The 21,634-nt window shown below is 43.6% G+C and overlaps 1 protein-coding gene and 1 pseudogene across 9 annotated transcripts in view; one reads left to right on the forward strand and one right to left on the reverse strand.

Annotated features, from left to right (window-relative positions):
• LOC148511705 (UDP-N-acetylglucosamine transferase subunit ALG13-like) overlaps positions 1-21,634 on the reverse strand; it is a 263,195-nt gene that overhangs the window by 34,319 nt on the left and 207,242 nt on the right. For 8 of the 9 annotated variants that reach the window (XM_088482840.1, XM_088482846.1, XM_088482838.1 and 5 more), the window contains exon 22: positions 18,201-18,355. In XM_088482840.1, the coding sequence (XP_088338966.1) occupies positions 18,201-18,355 (155 nt within the window). Of the gene's footprint in view, positions 1-18,200; positions 18,361-21,634 lie in introns of all 9 variants that reach the window. The other variant, XM_088482847.1, reaches the window with a different exon arrangement.
• LOC148511706 (5S ribosomal RNA) lies at positions 9,163-9,281 on the forward strand (annotated as a pseudogene).

The raw sequence follows: 21,634 nt of genomic DNA on the forward strand, positions 1-21,634 counted from the left end.
GGCTCCACCCGGCTCACTGACATGGCCGCCGCCATCTAACCCCCGGCTGTCAGGAATCCATCAAGTCCCGGTGGTCTAATGTGGGAGGAAGACTACCCTGGCTCCTCACTAAAGTGGTCCCCCGGCCAGTCTCCACCGCCGAAGGATGGACCGCCACGTGACTCCGGCATCAGCGGCCACCGAAACCACCCTTAACTGCATACCCATGGATCCCGGTTGCAGTCCAGGGCCCTGTGCCCCTGCCGAAATCGCTGGCTTTACACCAGTGTTGCTGCACAGACGGGGGAAGATGGCGCAGGTGACCCATGCGTCTCCCATCAGACGGCTAGCTGCTCCTCACAGCACGCGCCGCCTGCTAAGAGAGAGAAAAAAAAAAAAACACGTCCTTGGGACTGCTCCAGCAGTCCCACTGTCAGTATAGTGCCTTCTCGCACCAAACAGAACAATTAACTGCCTGTAGCCAGGGGCGGGGTATGTGGGGAGGACCTCAGGGCATCCTGGGAGCTGAGAGCTTGTTTTAACTGTTTGGTGCCTGGATCACTCCCACCACGTACCACAACGTAATGGCTGTGGACCCCATAGAAGTATAAGTGTGTGTATTAACTGTTAAAAGAGCCAATGATATGATCATTAATTAAGATGATTAAGTATAGAGCAATTGAAGTAATCATATTAAAGATCCCTAATCTCAAATGGTGACTCTATATAGGTTTACAATATTGTATGGTCCCTTATCACCCTAAGAGAGCGGATGTTACAGTCTTAGGTTTGTTGGATGTACTGTAAAAATGGTTTCTAAAAACACACTATAGTTAATCATTCATACACTTAGGAGCGAGTGTACCTAACTTAAATGTCCATTCGCTCTCTCGTTTCATCAGTTCCTGTGTCAGGTCTCCTCCTCGAATTCAAAGTTAAATTTTTTCCAATCCACGGATATGAAGATCTTTGTGGTTCCCTTTATGGCGAGTATGGAAGTGACATGCCACTGAGGTAAATTGATTACATTTTGTCAGGTCAGATGAGGAGTTTCTAATTGTTCCTGCATGTTCTAGAGTCCTTTGTTTAAATGGCCTGGATGTCATGCCAACATATTTCATGTCACAACTGCAAATGATGCAGTAAATGACACCTGTCACAATTGATGAAATCTTTCACAGGAATTTCTTGACCATATTTGCCCACTACGTGGTCACGTTTTGCCATGTATTGGCATGCCTTAGAAGACCCGCATGGAAATGATCCTTTTGTCACCCTCTCACTTTTTGGGTGTCTGATGTAGTGGCTACTCACTAGGATATCCTTTAGGTTTTTTGATCTGTGCCATCCCATGGCAACCTTACTTCCTAGTGTCAGGGAAAAGTCCTCGTCCAAATGTAGGATAGGCCAGTGTCTCTGGATTATGCTTTGAATGTCCCTCCACACTCAGCGGAAACTCCCAATAAATCTTAACTCTTCTGATTTTGGTTTTGTTTTGAATGTTTTCTATGAATGCTCTGAGAAGATCAAAGATTCCCTTGGAACATGTGAGATGCTGTTTTTAATGCTCGTCTTACTGTAGCCCCTTTCTAGCAGTCGTTAGGTTAGTTCCACGCTTTTCTCCTTGAAACTTGGGTTTCCGAGCAGTTGCATTTTAGCTGCAAAAACTCCCCTTTGGACAGGTTCTCCACTGTAGGAGGGAAATGTGCACTTGATTGATGTAGGAGGCTGTTCGTTGCAGTCTACTTTCAGAATAGTTCAGTGTGTAATGAACCTTCCTCTGTTTTATAGATTTTCAAGTCAAAGAATATTACCCAAATTTGACTGTAGTGGTGGGTCCGTTTCAAGTTGATGGAGTTTGTGTTGAGGCTACTGATAAAGGGGGTCATTCAGACCCGCTCGCGAGCGGCAGTACGCTCGCAAGCGGGTCGATGTTCCCCACTGCGCATGCGCACGACGGAGGGAGCTCCGTCGAGCGCATGCACGAGACCCGGGGAGCGACGGGCTTTCCATCGCTCCGGGTCTTGCACCAAAGGGGGCATGCTGTCGATGTTGATTGACAGCATGCCCCCTTTGGTGGGCGTGCCGGGAGCGTGCCTGCCAGATGGAGGCGTTCCTATGGGAACGCCTACCGTCTGGAGCCGGCCCCACTGACATCACTAGTGATGTCAGTGGGAGTGATTTTGGCTCTGATAGAGCCAAAATCACTCCAGGGCTTGTGGCAGGGAGACCCTACCGCAGGGTCTTCGTCGCAAGTCCGATGGTCGCGATGGTCAAGACCATCGCGACCATCTTTTTGGCCGCTCGCATATGCTGTGGGTGGTCACCCACAGCTATACGAGCGGCCAGGAGGCCGCTCCATTTTCATGGAGGAGGGCCCTGACTCAGAGCGAGCGCTCTGGTCAGAGCGTTCAGCTCTGAATCAGGCCCAAAGCGTAGAAGTGAATCTTCATCTCCTTCCCATATAATCAATATGTCGTCGATATAACGCCACCATCCTACAACATGTTGTGTATGTTGGTCCATAGTTCTTTTATCACAGGTATATTGGTATAGTGACATTTTTTAATAGTGAATAGCAATCCTCTTTTTCCAACAATATATTTTGTGTGATCTATGTTGCAAAATGGTTAGTGATCTTGTATTGGGATAGCAAAATGGCTACTGACAGCCATTTCTATTCATGGTTCTCATGTGTGTATCAGACATGAAGTGGTATCAGGCATGAAATGGTACAGGAATGTGGAAGCAGACAGGCCATAAATCCACAAAGCGTTGTCTACTGCGATGTACGCTTGCGTTAAGTTTCAGAAGTCCTTATCAGTAGTTAACCAATAAAGTAGTTTGAAGTAGGTTTATGCCCATATCAGTAAAAGTTAGATGGGTATGCAAGTAGGATACTATATAAATGAAGAACAAAGAAGCTTCCAGTGGCCTGCCCTATGCCTGAACCAGAGACTGCAGCTGGTGGCCAGGATATTGTTCATTCCAGCTCTATTCTGAGAGGAGGCTCCTGGATCGTGTAACCATCTTATATTCCGAAGCTAAGTAACTATTATTCTTCCATATCTTGTTATCTGTTGTAATAAATTATATCTTTTTTCAAGATACTGGTTTGTGTGGCTTAATTAACCTTCTGTATCCAAGAACCTTATCTCGTTCCACCGGGAACATAAAAGTGGTGTCAGAGTGGGATACAGAGAGTTAATAGTCATAAATCTGCTTGGAATGTGTAGTTGATTGTTTTACCATTGCTGTGCAAACGTAGTGTTGTGCAAACCCATGTAAAAAATCCTGTCATGAGTGAATGAGGGAGGTATACTGTACGTCACAGTATATCTGTATGTTGTCTGTTTACTGTCTTTGTTTTTGTGTTGTTGAAACAAACAAGAAAAATGCATTTTAAGATTTTTAAGAAATTTGCAAATATGTTGAAAGATGAATTAGGATTTCAGCTGGCTGATTTCCATAAAAAGCATAATGTTGGTTTTTCACTGCCTGGTATTGATTAGAGTAAAAATAGTGAAATTTTGCGTAGACAAATATATGTTGAAAGAAGTGTAAAATCTGTTGAGAAGAATGCAGTGATAAGAAAGCCTGTCTCACAGACAGAGAGAGTAAGCCTGAATTCACATTGTCCCAGAAATTCCATTGGGAGGGGGAGTGAATCCTCGCAAGTAATAGCTGAGATGTCAGCTAGTGCAGAAATAAGTGCTGATTTATTACACACAGAAAGTGTAGAAATTAGTGAGTTTGAGATACACAGAGAAGTGTGTGAAGTTATGCAGAAAGAACTTGAAACAGAAAATGTGATTGACCAGAGGAGTCATTTTTATGTTATGAAAATATTTGATGATTTGACATGTGAACAAAATGTTAAAATCCATGAATTCAAGGAATATGTCCAGAAAGTAGAGTCAAAATTGAATGCAAATGAGGTTTCTGATAACATGCCATTGATTTCTGGTACTCATGAGTTGAATGATGATATGTCTGAATTCTCCAAGACTGTCCAGCTTGCCATCCATTGTGATATGAATGCAGAACAGGATGTATGTTCTTGGCCATTCAAAGGGGTGTCGCCTTTTGCCTTGCCCAATGAGACAAAAGTGAAGGGGTGGGAATTAGGCAGGATTGCAGTTACAGACCATACCCCTGAGGCTGAAGACTCCCATTGTGACAACATTAGATTTGCATGGCATGATCAACGTGTCATTGTTGAGTTTAACAATGCAAAAAGTGAACAAGATGTGTTTTCTGATGAAACATCCATTGCAAATGATGTTCATGGTTTACTTGCTCATTGTGAAGGAGGGGTTGGTTGGTACACACTGACCAACCACAAGGGGCATACATGCAGTACAGACACACTGACTGTGGGAATATTTTGTGACAAAGTTGTAGATTTTGTGTTTGGTAATGAAATTCGCATCCCAGTGTATTTCCTTACAAAGCCTTACCAGCCAAAGGTTTTGAAGCAGCTGAAAGACACACAGTTGCTAATGACAACGGCAGAAATTCTCATGCTAATTGAGGAGATCAAAGCACTACTTGCTGGTCGAGTAAAATTTAAACCAATGTTTGAACTGTCCATATTGGATTTCTTTATGATCGCAGCTCCACAGTGGTGGGAAGATTTCCAAGACAGAGAGCATTATGGGTTCATGGACTATGGTGCTACCTGCACCCACACAGGATTGTTGTGGATCTTTGCTGAAGCAAAGCAGCTAACTTTACAAGCTGACAGCAGAAAGCCAGAAGAAGGGGCTAGTGAACTTGTTGCATCTATGACTGTTTTCCAAGTCACTGATAAGACTGGATGCCCTGTAAGTCTTCACGCTGAGAAATGGACATTAGACACAAAGTCTATATGCCCTGCTGTCCAAAGCTGGAAGATTGACATGGGACATGCTGATACATACACCTACAGCTTCAATGGTGTGTGCACAAGTGAACTGAGCACAGAACATGGTGTGCAATTCACCGTAAAGACAGCACTGTTGGTGCTAGAACTGTTAAGTCATGACGGAGCTGAAGCTGCATTCGAGCAAGCTCAGATCAAAGGGATTCCTTACATCCAAACCATGGTCAGAGACTTTGTAAAAACCTGTTACATTTGCCAACAGCTGGAAATGTGGCCTACCTTGCTTGTTACTGATAAAGGCCTCATATACTGTGAAATAACTGCACAAGTCTGGCAGTTTGAATTCGTTTGCCACCAAGAAGATGGAGGACGAGTGTTGTACTGAACAGCTACAAAATACTGTAATTCAGGAGTGAAGTTGTCTCAAGCAGAGTGATACAAGATAAGAGACTTTCCTGAAGAGATGTGACACAGACTGATTTGTTGATATTATGGGATGTCTGAAGAATCAAGCAGACAAAGACACCCATTTTACAGAAATAACATGGAGTATATTGGGTTTTCTATGCTTCATACCATTCACAAAACTGACAACAGTATGATTGAATGAGTGGATGCGTTGTTTTGGAAACAGGAATGTTCATATATACAATGTTGGGTTTTTAGAGCAGGCTGTATACAGTACATATGTTTTGTTAACCGGAAGGTGGTAAAGGTGGAACTTTTAAAAGTACGATACCTGGTGCACAGACACAAACATTTATGATAAGGTTGTAAAGATATGTTTAGTAGGAAGAGAATAGAGACAGGTGTAAGAGATAATTGCAGCAGGATAAGTAAATGCTTATTTTGTGTTGTTGTTATGGTTTATCTCACACTGTTTATTTGTTTAAGCCAACAGGTTGCTGATTGGAGCAGGAGATGAGAGAACGTCGCTGGAGATGTGCCTGAGATGACGATGGCCAGAGAGTGATTTCCTTATAGAGAGGAGAGGGTCCAGGAAGACAACAGAGTTACTATATCTGATGGCACAGCCATTACAAACATCCATGTGTATTCTGCAAGACTGAACTTGTGCCTTATATTGGTTGGATCCACACTCACCAATATTCTCAAGACTTTTTTAAGATTTAATTGAACTGAACTGAGTTTTACTTTACTGATATTATCTTATAAGTAACTGATCAATAAAACTGTGAATAATACATATAATAGGAGTATTCACATATAAAAGGGAATTGTTTATGTTTGAGTGCATGGTGGGTAGGAAGATATTTTAAATACGGGATGTAGGAGCTCAATTAGTTAATACTGCCAGGGAATGGTGGGCTCTGTTAAACATTACACGTAATTGTAGTGATACCCCAGACGTGATGCAATTAACACTTGATCCTGATAAGAGCAGAGATCTTTTGGCCAATGTATACACTGTGGTGGCTAATATTCCATATATTCTTCCAGATGATTTGTATTACCTTTGTGAGAGAAAAGCCTACAAATGGTTGCCCTATGGGATATTTCGTAATTGTACATTGGGACGTTTGATACCCACCACATTCCTTACAGATGGGAATCAAGTTATACCAAGCAGATTCCACATCATTTGTTAACCAAGAGAGCAGTGCGGCCTTTAAAACAGTATTATGAGGAAAGTTGGTTACAGTGGTTCAATCCTGTTCAGAAATAGGGGGTTGGTTCACTGGTTTACTGCATATGCTTATTTATGGAATCATGATTATAATATGTATGTATCTTGGGATCAAGGTATTCTTTCTTTGTGTAGGGAAATGTTGTAACACGCTGGATTTTGTTAAATTGATGCCGATTAGGAGGAAAGATTCCTATGAGAACATGATATACATGTCTTCCACACCATAAGCCCAAGGGTGGATTGTATTGGGATAGCAAAATGGCTACTGACAGCCATTTCTATTCATGGTTCTCATGTGTGTATCAGAAATGAAGTGGTATCAGGCATGAAATGGCACAGGAATGTGGAAGTAGACAGGCCATAAATCCACAAGGCGTTGTCTACTGTGATGTACGCTTGCGTTAAGTTTTAGAAGTCCTTATCAGTAGTTAACCAATAAAGTAGTTTGAAGTAGGTTTATGCCCATATTAGTAAGAGTTAGATGGGTATGCAAGGAGGATACTATATAAACGAAGAACAAAGAAGCTTCCAGTGGCCTGCCCTATGCCTGGACCAGAGACTGCAGCTGGTGGCCAGGATATTGTTTGTTCCAGCTCTATTCTGAGAGGAGGCTCCTGGATCGTGTAACCATCTTATATTCCGAAGCTAAGTAACTATTATTCTTCCATATCTTGTTATCTGTTGTAATAAATTATATCTTTTTTCAAGATACTGGTTTGTGTGGCTTAATTAACCTTCTGTATCCAAGAACCTTATCTCGTTCCACCGGGAACAGATCTGTTTAATACTGGTCAGGTTTTCGTTATTACCCTGTCTGTTCAGCAGACTTTCCGCTCAGGTCTCTAGTAACCTTTCTTATACCATAATCAACTCCCATGTGATTTTCTTACATTACAAAATGGTGTAGTGATCTTCCTAATACTGGTTAGGTTTTCAGGAATTTCCCTGTCTGCTCAGTGAATCTCCACTCACATATCAAGCATTCTGCTTATTCCAATAATAATTGTTATGTGATTTTTCTACACCACTAAGAACACTATCACACAGGGATACTATTTGGTGTCAACAGGCTGATTATTTTAATTGTAATTTGATAACTGTAGCTCCTTTGGCTGGCGTCCATGACACGCAATTACATATGAAATAATTAGACTGTTTACCTACCAGCTCATTTGGCTTTACATTGCCATGACGTACTACAATGACAAGCTCAGAGGCGGGATTCGCCTCTTACCAAGTTCCAGTATGCCCAATGGTGTCTAATGACACACCCATTTTAATATTCATGCTTAAAAGAATCACTTGCACAGGACGTGGCAATGGAGAGGTGATCAAGCCACCCACTAGGTGAAACACGTGTCCAACTACCGCAGATATAGATGGTCTGGTCAGTGCACAGAACAGACTCCAATGCAGTGACCCTGTCACGTTGTATACCCGCTGCCTGACCGCCATGTCAGTGCAGCTGTTGAACTCCACAATTCAAGTGAGAAATACTCTGTGCTATTTCAGCGTTATGCCTTCTCTTCGTATATCCTGACCTGCTCTGTGTCCAGTTGTTTAGCCCCGCAATTATGTGGAGTTAACATGTGGATGTATTATTTCACTTGCTGTTGTCAATTATATACCCGTTTTTGTTTTTGCGGTGTTTTGTTTAACACGTGGATTGAGAGTAATTGTTCCTTTTCCTTCCCAATTTGGTTCCTGCAAGGATAAATATAGTTGGGATGGCACAATGCCCTATGGCCTAGATGCACTCTCTCATTAACCCTGTCCTATGAGTCTACATCGGTATTTAATATACACCTTACCATCACGTTGTGACATTTGAAAGCATCTAAACCATGCGTTTGCATATGAGATTACGTTTTTAGTCGCACTGATGTATTTTTCCTCCCAGGAGACTAAATCAAGTTTCCCCTACTTTACAGCTGGCATAATTTGGTGAGACCTTTGGCTGCATTAGGTGGAGACTTATTCCTGGGATCACTGATGGAATTGAGCGTATGGCTATTGCATTATGGGCTATGAAATACAAACACAGAACAATTGGGTTTTTATTGCGTTTTTCACACAACACAGCTGTTTCTGTCTGATATAGTCCAGGGGGACACAGACAAATACTCCTTGCACTGTATTACATGGAATTTGCAAATTGATATACAATTATAAAATGCACAATATCAGACTGAACATATGTAATATGATTTAGTCCGGAGAGACATAGACAAAAACGTATCACATATGTTCAGTCTGATATTGTGCATTTTATAATTGTATATCAATTTACAAATTCCATATAATACAGTGGAATGACCTTGTGTGGATGTAGGTAATAATAGTCCGCTGATATGATTTCGTCCGGAGGGACATAGACAAAAACATATCAGCGGACTATTATTACCTACATCCGCACAAGGTCATTCCACTGTATTATATGGAATTTGTAAATTGATATACAATTATGAAAAACACAATATCAGACTGTACATATGTGATATTTTGACCACAATATGACTTACCTGTGTAACAATTAAAGTACGCTTTTGCAATACATTTTTGAACCCTGTATCATTCATTTAAACAAAGTGGACTCCTCATTTCAAGTTAGTCCTACAAACACTTTTGCTATACTGCACCAGGGCATCCAGACTCTTTCGTAATATATACCTACAGCCACACCATACTGGATATGCCCAATCTCATCTGATCTTGGAAGCTATACAGTATTGGGCCTGGTTAGTACTTGAATGGGTGACCACCGGGAAATACTAGGTGCTGTAGGTGGGGATATACAAGAGGCGGATTGGGACAGTGGGCTTACAAGCATAGTGGTGATATGGTTACAATTGATTTTGTGCTAATCTCAGGGTTGCTATGGGTATCATCCTCCTGCATGATTGCTATGTGTTATGATTAAGACATTTAGGGGTCTATTTACTAAGCAGTGTTAGGAGAGACTTTGGAGAAAAGTGTGGGCATCAGACAGTGGAGCAAGTCTGTGCTGAAACCAGATGAACAGAGCAGAAACATGCACTTTTACCGAGGCTAGACGGAGTCCAAGGTCCAGTCCTGCTTGAAGGCTTACGCGCTCAGAGCATAGTCTAGACCACAGAGCGAGAAAACTCTTTGGATCTCAGGAGGGATGTCTCAAGAGCCACGCCATCAAAGACAGACGACGCAGGTCCGGATGTAGACAGGGACCCCGAGACAACAAATCCGGCCGTTGAAGAAGTAGAAAAGGAGCATCTATGGAGAGGCTCTGAAGATCGGAGTACCAATCTCGTCTGGGCCAGGACGGAGCCACTGCAGGACAGTACCTCAGTCTTGCTTGAACGAAAGACTCAAAGAAGCAGGGAGACTGGAGGGAATAGGTATGCCAGATGGAATGTCCACTTGTCTGACAAGGAGTCTACGAAATATACAAAAAGAATATGTCTGCGCTATTGTTCACAAATACAATAATAAAAATTAATCATAAAATATCAATTTATTGCACATGTATCTAGAACTGCAGTTCCTGTAAGCATTTCAATTAAACAACTTGATTACATAGGATACCCAGACAGTATCTGTATAATTAACCATATAACAATGGTAAAATAATGGCACAAGAATATTACTAGCTGTAAAACACATTAAACAAACAAATGTTGAATTAATGTCCCACCATGTGGTGGAAGACAAAATTTGGGGGAAAGACAAACAGCAATTGTCTAAAATAGAGTGGTGTTCACAATGTCCCCAGGGTTAAATGAATGGGATTCCCAAATGAACTCCTATTGAATGGAAACAAGTAGCAAAGTTTTGGATATTCCAATGTCATTGACATCCACGGTGTCCGTTGAATTAAGGGACACAATGTAGTACATGTGGATGCAAATGATAATAAAACAAGCCGCTCACCAACAGCTCATGCAGCCCGAGGGGGTCCGTCTGCTCCGGCAGGTCACTGGCTCCCGATGGTGCAGACACGCTGAATGCTGCACTGTGGGGTGCGTGCTGACACAGTGACAGCTAGCCGTAAGGCGTGATCGCCTTACGGCTAGCTGGGTATAAAGTTCGTAATGTATGTATCCAATATGCATCCGTGAGGCATATCGGATACATACATTACGAACTTTATACCCAGATGGGCTAAACGAAATGGTTGAATTAGACTTTTGATCTCTTCTGTTTTGGTTTCGTTTTCATCATTTATTTATTTATTATTTAATAATTTTTATTTTTATTTATCAATATTCATGTGCAGTGGGGACCCATCCATATGCTTTCAATTTTTAGGAGTATTGTGGAGGAGTTGTCCCACATTGCGGGGTTTCTGTGTAGTATATATTTTATATTTTTTAAGTATTTAATTTTTATGGTTGTGGTTTTCTATGTAGTTGTACTTTAAATACCATGATTCCATTAGGTTCATAGAAATAGAGGGTAAATACCTTTACATGTATATATGTGGAATTAATCTATTAGTAAATAATTAGTAGATGATCTATGATGTTTGATATTTTTGGAATTTTTTTGCATTCACCCAGCAAGAGTTACAACCAAAAGAATTTGCATTATATGTTTTTAAAAACTGCAAGTGTTTAATATTGAGAAATGTTTAGATGTAATAATGAGTTAATGGCATGCAATTAGCCTTTAAATGAATAATGGTGATTTATTGAAGTTGTGATTGGCTATGAACAATTTAAAAAGGAACCCATGGACACAATGGTTTCTTCAGCCTTTTGATAAAACCCCTGTGAGAGGGGAGAAACGCGTCAAGGGAATAAGATAGAACTGCCTCTGTTCCTGTTCGCATTTGGAAACTGCATCAGCAATTACTTTTTAGGCGCTATCAGCTGTTAGCAGCCATCACCTATTGCTATTCATTAGCGGGAGTCAAGAGCCTGCCGGAGCAGACGGATCCACCCCTCCTTTCAGTTGCTATCAGCTGGTATAACAGCCACCACCTACCCACCAGCGGGAGTCAGGAGTCTGCCGGAGCAGACGGACCCCCCGGGACGATCACGCCTTACGGCTATCGGTCACTGTGTCAGCACGCACCCCACAGTGCAACATTCAGCGTGTCTGCACCATCGGGAGCCAGTGACCTGCCGGAGCAGACGGACCCCCTCGGGCTGCTTGAGCTGTTGGTGAGCGGCTTGTTTTATTATCATTTGCATCCACATGTACTACATTGTGTCCCTTAATTCAACGGACACCGTGGATGTCAATGACATTGGAATATCCAAAACTTTGCTACTTGTTTCCATTCAATAGGAGTTCATTTGGGAATCCCATTCATTTAACCCTGGGGACATTGTGAACACCACTCTATTTTAGACAATTGCTGTTTGTCTTTCCCCCAAATTTTGTCTTCCACCACATGGTGGGACATTAATTCAACATTTGTTTGTTTAATGTGTTTTACAGCTAGTAATATTCTTGTGCCATTATTTTACCATTGTTATATGGTTAATTATACAGATACTTTCTTGGTATCCTATGTAATCAAGTTGTTTAATTGAAATGCTTACAGGAACTGCAGTTCTAGATACATGTGCAATAAATTGATATTTTATGATTAATTTTTATTATTGTATTTGTGAACAATAGCGCAGACATATTCTTTTTGTATATTTCCAATTGTTGAGAGGAATTTGGCAGTCTCCTCTATATGTCAGCTGCTGTGTAAACAATTAGATCACCAAGTGGAATAAGCGCTCCACTGATTTTTCAAGGCGTCTACGAAGGCTGCTTCGGCATCCCTTATTCTGGACCCGTACACAAGCAGCTTGTGATTGTGGTGGGAGGCCATGAGGGCCACCTCTGGCAGGTCCCACTTGTCCACTAGGAGGAGAAAGACTTCTGGGTGGAGACACTACTCTACGGCATGCACGTCGTGATGGCTGAGGAAGTCCATTTCCCAATTTAGAACTCCCGGGATGAACACCGCTGAGATGGCCGGGAGGTGACGTTCGGCCCATGTGAGAATACATGACACTTCTAACTTGGCTGACCGACTTGAGTGCCTCCCTGGTGATTGATGTAGGCCACTGCAGTGGCATTGTCTGACTGACTGGCTCAGAACATTCTTCAGGGTCAAACTGAGGGCACTATAGATTGCTCAGAGTTCCAATACATTTATTGGTAGGGTCACCTCGACCGATGTCCAACAACCCTGGAAGGAGTTTTGACCGGTCACTGCGCCCCAGTGGTTTGCATCTGTCAGGAGGACCCATTCTGGGATTCAGAAGGGGCGAACCTGGGTTAGGTGTGCAGACTCTATCCACCAGGAGAGGGGCCGAAGCACCTCTAGAGAGCGCACCATCATCTGGGATCTGAACCAGTGAGGTAACCCGTTCCACCTGGAAAGGATTAGGTGTTGCAGTGGCCTTGAGTGGAACTGAGCGTACTTCACCATGTCGAAGGTGGAGACCATGGATCCCAGAATTTGCATGGCTGAGTGAATTGACACTCGGCGACTGTGGAATAATCTTGTTGCAGTGTGGAGATCTTGTCCACTGTCAGGGAGATTCTCTGAGTCTGAATATCTAAAAGAGCCCCCAGATGGACCACCTTTTGGGAAGGGCCCAGGATGGACTTTTTACAGTTGAATAGCCAACCATGTCTTTGCAGGAAAGCAAGGGTTACCTGTAGATGGTGGCGAAGAACCTCTGGAGAGCCTGCCAAGAGCAAGAGGTCGTCCAGGTATGGGAGCAGCCAGATTCCCTGACCCCGCAGGTGGGCTGCCATGATAGCCATAATTTTGGTAAAGACCCGTGGAGCTGTAGAAAGTCTAAAAGGGCAGAACCCAAAACTGGAAATGTTGCTGTAGGACAGAAAACCAAAGATATTGCTGATGAGAGGGCACTATAGGTACATATAGGTAAGTATCCTGAATGTCCAGAGATACCATATAGTCCCCAGGCTCCATAGCTAGGACAATAGAGCGGAGGTTTTCCATACAAAACCTGGGCACCCCGATGAACTTGTTTAGAGTTTCTAGATTGAGGATAGGGCGAGAAGACCAGTTTGGTTTCTGAAACAGGGTAATAACCTTTCCTTTGCTGTGACAGCGGAACTGGAGCCATTATCCCTGCTTGCAGCAAGCACTGAATGGCTTTTTGGAGGAGCAGGGCCTTGTTCGGATCTGAAGGAGGGCCTGCGCAAAAGAATTGTTGGGGTGGCTTCTTAGAAAAGAGATGGCATATCCGTGAGCACTTCTTGTACCCAGGCATCTGTGGTAGTCAGATGCCAGTACTGGGCAAACTGCAGAAGTCGGCATCCTACTCTGGGATCTCCCAGAGGGAGGCCAGTCCCCTCAGGCTGAAGGCTTGTCCTCAGATTTCCCGGCTGGACGTCTTGTGGCCCAGGTCTGCTTAGTCTTGGACTTGGCGGCCTTAGTGGAAGCTGAGTGTCGAGGAAAGGCTTGGGAATGAAAGTATTCGATCCGAGGTTTGGGTGTGGATCCTAAGGGTAGAAATGCAGTTTTGATGCTGCCAATGTAGGCACGAGCTTATCCAAGTGAGGGCCAAACAGTATCTCCTCAGTGTAGGGTAGAGACTCTAAGGCCTTATTGGCGTCAGTATTCGCCTTCCATGAATGAAGCCAAGACTATGGCATTTAGCCACTGAAATATCCAAGGCTTTGGAGGCCAGGAGACTAGTATCCAAAGCCGCTTCTCCTAAATAGAAGGCTGCATCCCTGATATTAGCTACATAGGACATATGTTCTTGGGAGGCCTCTAAGGAGAATGATTCCTCTAGAGAAGGGGTGGCCAACCAGTGGCTCTCAAGCCGCATGCAGCTACTTTGTTTCTAAAATGCGGCTCCCCCCACTGGAACTGGGATCGCTGGTCTCTGAAGCGATAAGAGACGAAAGAAGCCTCTGATCACTTCAGAGGCCAGCGCTCCCAGTAACGCATTGCGCGGGTGACGTCATGACATCAACCGTGAGGTGAGGAGCTTGCCCTGCGCGCCTGCTGGATCTAGTTAGATCCAGTCAGAGTGAGGCAGTGTCGACGGGAGCCAGAGTGGTCAGGTAAGTACTGGGCTGGGGGCACTACTTTTGGGGGAACAAAGACAGGGTGCACAAATGCAGGAGGCACTACTATAGGCGGCACAAATACAGGGGGCACTGCATAAGGGGCACTACTTTAGGCAGCACAAATACAGGGGCACCGCATAAGGGGCACAAATAGAGGGCATTGCATAAGGGGCACAAATACAGAGGGCATTGCATAATGGGCACAACTATAGGAGCATTGCAGAAGGGGCACAACTACAGGGGGCATTACTATCGAGGGTCATTGCATAAAGGGCACAACTACTGGGGCATTGCAGGAGCAGCACAACTACAGGGGCATTGCAGAAGGGGCACAACTACAGGGGGCATTGCAAAAGGGGCACAACTACAGGGGGCACTGGCTTTCTAAATGTATTTATGTGGTTCTAGATTTCAATATGTATTTTATGTGGTTTGTTTCTGTATATTTTATGTGAACGTGGCTATTTCAAAGTTTTGTATGTTGCTCTGCCTTTTTCTTTCACTTCAAAAAGTGAAAAAATTATATTGGGAAGTTTATGTAAATTGTGTATTTTCAATGTGCTGGGCTCGCCGCCAGCGTGACTAAAAACGGGGGTGACACACAACAAGATCATGCTTCTGCGAATGTCATACCAAAGGCGTGCGCACAAAAATGAGGTGAGGCCTTGTGATAGCTAGGCCACGCCCCATTTTTACACGCGTCTCTCTTCAACTTGACCAGAGCTATTTTTTGTTTTTTTGCCTCTGACTGGTTGGCCACCCCTGCTCTAGAGCATTTGCCCAGCCTTCAACGGCCTTAGCCACTCAGGACGTGGCCAAAGCTGGACGAGCAAAAGCTCCTATAAAAGAATACACAGATTTAGGCCAGCCTCAATCTTCCTATCCATTAGGTCCTTCAGTGAGGAAGCTGTAGGGATAGTTAAAATAGAGCTTTTATGCAAATATGTGACATGGGAATCTACTGCAAGGGGAGATTCCCATTTGGCACAGCCAGCTGCCGGAATAGGATAAAAACAGATCGGGTGCTTTTGGGGTGAAATATTTTACTAGGAGTATTCCAAGCTGCTGTTATGTGTTCCGGAAGTTCATCTGAGTAAGGAAACACTGCCAAAACCACCTTTTGTTTTTTAAATAGCAGGTGTTTTGGTTTGGGGGTGGCTCATCATCTGTTATCTGGAGGACAGATTTGACCGCTCGCACTATATAGAATCTAGACTGGAGTTCTTCCTCCCCTGAGGGAGACTCAGTAATAGAAAGATCAGCATAGTCTGCCTCTTCAGATGACAGTTCAGAATCTGAGACTTGCGTAGACTGTGGAGATAACACAGGACACTTAGTAGTTTTACTAGGTAGGGGCTTCTCACCTTGAAACATATTTTGAAAGGTTGTAGAGATACTTCTATCCTACGTGCGCTACAAGTCGCGCCACACACAACTCGGGAGCTCAGTGTGACTCAGTAGTGCCGAGTGTCTTTTCGTGCATCTTTTTACCTTTAAATGAGTCTTATTCGCACGCCGCTGACACTGTAATGTAGCATTTCGTATACACCCCCACTCACTCAGAGAACACAGATATGCAGCATTTAATTGTAAATCAGCAGAAGCTGCTTTTGCTATCTATTCGCATCATTGTGCAAATAAGATGCATTTGAAGGTAAAAAGACACACGAAAAGACGCTCGGCGCTATTGAGTCACGTCATGGCATAGCATGACTAGAAGAGCTGTTTAATGTGCCAGGAGGCTAGATGCATGAGGACCCATCTGTAGCCGCCAGGCTGTACTGACAAAGAGAACATATCTACCCACGGAGGGGGCATAGGAGGTACCTGTATTGCTTGCAGCTGTTGTGGCAAGTAATTACTGCCGGGACTGCCAGGCGGTCCGCAATATTAGTCAGCACCTGACACAAGGAGGCCCAGGGGGGCTCTTGGGCAGGGGCTGGAGGGACTGACCGGCCTGGTGAAGTATAATACTTAGCATAAAGTCCGTCCTGAATTAAATCCTCCTCAGATAAACCCTCTGTACAGGCTCTACATGACAGCAGTGTAGGGGCAGCTGCTTGCTTGCTACTCTTGTCGTTGCTAGACATAGCTGCAAAGTAGTATAGCACACAGTATGGCAAAGAGCAATATGCACCCACCAAGTATCTGATAATCGCCAAACACAAGTGGGCATGCACTATAGTGATCCTACCTATGGTTTAGAAACTACAGGAGATCACAGCTCAGATACAGATGGGTTCACATACATCTAGCCTCCTGGCGCGTTGAACAGCCATTCTAATCACACCATGCCATGCATCACTCAATAGCGCCGAGCATCTTTTTACCTTAAAATTGTTGTGTGAATAAGACGCATTTGAAGGTAAAGACGCACGAAAAGATACTCGGCGCTACTTAGTCACACTGAGCTCCTGCTTTGTGTGTGGTGCGACTTCTAGCGCACGGAGGATAGATGTACAGTATGTGGGCACAGCTGTATGGCCTTGAGTGGAGTGCAACTGCACAGTATGTTTACAAATACAAGTAAATGTGAAGTGCAGTAGTTTTTGACCCTTATACTGTACACCATTATATTAGGGCTATAAGAGAAAAACAGGGAAAGATACAAGCTGACAATATATGGAAAATAGACAGAGTGCTAGCATAAGTCACATAAAATGCAGAAATAATATAGCTGCAAAGGGCACTACATTCAACTACACAGACCCAGTGGTACAGACACCCAGTGGCTGGTAGGCTCTAGCGCTACATAACCTGACTCAGGGGGACCAGACCCAGCGTTTCCCTGATAGGACTGTGGTTGTGCATTAGAGAAAAGAGAGGGGGCAAGGTCTGAGTAGTAGAGCAGCTCTGAGCGGCGAGACCGCTGTGGAATGGCGCCTAGGGCTGGCAGAGGGAAATCTAATAGGGAATGACTGACCTCTCCATGACGATTTTTAACCCCTGGGGCGCTGGATTGCCAGTCCAGATAGTGTCCCTGGTGGTCTAGTGTATACCCCAGTTCTGCGTGTTCACACTCAGCACCTCCGGTCTGTCCCCTAAGACCGAAGGTAAGACTGCTAAACTACGGGTTAACCCACCTTACCTGTCCCCTGAACTCTGCGGTCCTCCCCTGGGGTCGGCTAGCAAGGTCCCCGGGAGCCCCTGCCAAAAGTACCGAGCCATGGCTGGAGTTGCGGCCGCGGATGAGTGATGGAGCGACAGCACAGACGTCCTAAGGACAGTCATCATCTGCGCTGCTTATTGCTAGTTTATATTGTCCTAAGGACAGTCTGATGCTGCGCGCTCAGTGTAAGAATAAATAAATCATAGACAGAAAGCTTTGGGCTGCATAAGGCAGCACACTGTCTAAAAAGGTTACAGACTCCTGCTGAACACCAGCAAAACTGAATTGCATCAAATTTAGGGGTGGGGTATAGGGGAAAGGACAGGAGCATTCTGGGAGCTAAAAAGCTTTACTGTCTGATGTTCAGTCCTTAACCACTACCTACAACCCAAGGTATCCCTGTGGATCCCTATGGACCCTGAAGAAGAATAAAGCATTCTAGAGTTTAGACACCAATGAGCAACTGGCATTAGAGATTCACGTTAAGGCACACAAAAATTCACTAGTAAATGAAGAACTTAAATATGAGTGGAAATATAATAATAAAAAGTGAAAACTACCTGGTCTTCCAGCAGGAGGAGGAGACACCATGATTGGCTGCACTGCAGTCTGTGGGAGGACAGTGGAGGTAACTGTGGTTGGTATAACCACAGCAGAACTTGAGGAGATGACTGTTGCAGGTGCAGCATTCACACAAGAGGATGAAATCACAGACGTCACCTGTAGTAAAAGTGAAAGCTGTACAGTTGATATGGAGATTTAGCAGTCCAAATAAAAAGTCAGTATACTGCACAACATCTCCACTTATTCCAACAAAGCAAGCAGTATACAGTTGTCTGTCTTTACTCCAGGAGCTCTTAATACTGTATATCATATTTTTGTGTTTGTTATTTGGGTGCCACATTAACTTTGACCACCAGAACAACTGCAACTGCCTGAAGCCATTCGCCTGGTGTACCATTTTACCCTCGGTACAATATGAAAAAGGACAGTTAATTACAAAGATTGGTATGTAAAGAGGCTCCATACACCACATATAAATATTGAGATGTGTCACAAAATTAATTGTACTACCAATGCATACACCAATATGTCATCTCATTCACGGGAAGGTGGCGATGCCAAAAAGCATTTTTCGCTTACTCATTACCAGTCTACAGCACCAATACAATATATGAGTAAAGCTTTTTTACAGGGCATGTTTATGCATAGCAGTATCTGCCCCAGGAAAGCCTAACATATAAATTATATAATACAGAAACACAATAGGGTCGATTTACTTAAAAGCCAATGTACATACAAGTATGGTTTTGAAGAGGGTGAAACCGCTGTGCCGCCCAACTCATCTTCTGTCTGTCTATTTTTAATGGAAGTTAAAGTGACCGGAGAGGACAGAAGTCAAGAAACTATTTTGTATGCACCAATATGAACTTCATGGAACTTTTAGCTTTCCCAAACGGTTTAATGAAAGACTCACAAATAAGAAGAACCGCGTGTTCGAAACAGAGTTTTGATGCCACAATTTACTAGATGTATGAAACATGTGAGCCTCTCATAATGCTATAAAAATGTCATGCCTATTTTATTTTATCGATACACACAGATTCATAGCTCAAAAAGCATGTCTGGTCTTTGTTCAAACTAAACCCTAATGATATACGGTTTCTCAGAACACAAAGGTTGTATAAATTGAAGACATTGGTAATAACATTTGTTAAATCAATTTAAAAAGCAGAGGTCTACAGAGAATGTCTAACAGTGTAACAATGCACATCTTTTATTTTTTGTATGTACTGTATAGTTTTTGTGCAGTGGTCCTAGAAATTAAAGGTCCTTCGTATTGGGCTTTTTACACAGTGGGGTCTATTTACTAAGCCTACCAGCCAATCAGCTCCTAACTGCAATGTCACAGGCTGTGTTTGAAAAATGACAGTCAGGAGACGGTTGGCTGGTACTTTATATCTGTACTAGACAATTCTGCATTGATCTACATAGGTTTACCATAAAAATATGAATGACAGCAAAATGACAAGTTTCATAACTAAATTAACAAATGCAATCTAAGCTTTTAATAAAATTCAGTGGTGTGTGGCCTAGCGTCTACCGGGTGCAGACGCATCTTTAGTGAGCTCCTGCAGCCAGTTAAAAATCTGAACTATTTCCAGCCCTTTAGTTCTTTCTTTAGCCGCCGGAGCGCTCTCCTACCTTCGGTGGCACCGAAGCACCAATTGGAAGCTCGGCAGTCCCCGTAGTTGGACTCTTGTACTTGCGGCCTAGCATGTTAGCTGAATCCACGGTCTTTCGAGAGGTGTGAGCCCCAGCCGCGAACGCCCAGGTGCCACGACTCCCACGATTTGGAACCTGAGCAGTGGAAGATAGAGGCTCCCTTACCTCCTTCAGCAGCTGCAATCCGGTTGAGGCGCCTTCTGGGGTTCTGTTGGAGTGGCCGGTGGCCTGTCTGCTCTCCCTGGTCCCTGGAGTTAAGTGTATGTCGACGGCCATCTTGTGGAACTTGAAGTTTCTGCATCAGGCTGTGCTGAATCTCTGTTGTGTACCCAGGGGCAGGGTGTGTGATATTGTCCTCCTTCTCAGTACCTAAAAGCTCTCAGACAACTCAAGAGCATTCATCTAGGTCCTAGATGAATGCTCACTAGATTCTAGGAGCTTCTTAACTGGAAACTGTTACTTGCTCACTCAGGAGCCACTGAGCTGCATTATATAATTTTCTACACAGCAGAGATGTGACCTCCTGTATGATGGAATAATACCCTTTAGGTCTCCGATCACCCATGGAGCCTTCAATCTTGTGATAGTATACATTGTTTACTGAGCAGATTCTCTTCCATTACCTCAACTTTAATATGGGCCCTAAGAAGTTTAAAGTGTTTAAATCTGTCTCCAAGGTGCCTTCTTCAAACCCTCTCCTCAGCCTACTAAAGCTAAAGGCCCTGGGACGACTTTCTCAAAAGGATACACCTGCCTCTCCATCTAATGTCAACTCCTCTCCCACTCATGCTGAATCTGCTCAGAGTTCTCCTAATGATTGTGACGCCCCCATGATAGGCACTATGAAACAGCTATCACAATTTAAGATCTAGGTGAGAGGACAGACCGTCTTGAAACTAAAATGGAGGAGGCAGTTGGGTCGCACAACGACCTTATAGTACTACAGCTGAAGTTGCTGCTCTCCGATACAAGGTTGGAGATTTGGAAGACCGATCACATCGTAATATTAAATTGTGAGAAGTCCCAGAAACAGTTTCAAATAGTAGCTTCTACCCAATATTCAGTTAGCTGACCTTCTCATTGACTGTACACATCGGCTACCAAAGGCAAGGAATGTCCCGGATGGAGTTCCTAGAAATGTGTTGATGAGGATGCACTACTTTCACATCAAAGAAGCATTGTTGAAAGATGCTAGACCTATAGAGGAGTCGGCCGATATCCTCAACAGACTTCAAGTTTTTGTCGACTTATCACAAGCGACGCTGGCCAAACGTCGTTCTCTTTATCCGATTACAAGTGCACTTAGAAAATATTCTCGATCGTTGGGGTTTTCCTACCAAGTTATTAGTATCTCATAATTGCTCCACTGTCTCAATTAACAACCTGGTAGAGGGTTTGAAAGCTCTCTCTCTCTCTAGGTGGAACATTGCTGGAACTTCCTCAAGTTCATCGCCTCACCGTGGTCTTCAGCGGGACTGGTCCACAGCGGGCTCTGAGCCATAAATACCACTATTGCTAAACATGTTTTTGATTGCTGCTCTGCATTTATTATGAATGTTTTTTTTTCTTAAGTGTTTTAATGTTTTAAAGTTTATTTTGAGCAGCCAAAATATTTCTGCTTAAAATGTTTTGCCTATGGCATTTGCAAGCTAACTTGTTAGGCCTTCTTCATTTCTTAATATGTTCTGAATACCATTCTCGTAAAAATGTTGTATTGTATTATGTTCTATGCTGCCCAGTTACTAGGCTTATTAATATTACAGGGTGC

This window comes from Taudactylus pleione, unplaced genomic scaffold, assembly GCF_031769625.1.
Source record: "Taudactylus pleione unplaced genomic scaffold, aTauple2 ptg000296l, whole genome shotgun sequence".
Taxonomy (NCBI): Eukaryota; Metazoa; Chordata; class Amphibia; order Anura; family Myobatrachidae; genus Taudactylus; species Taudactylus pleione.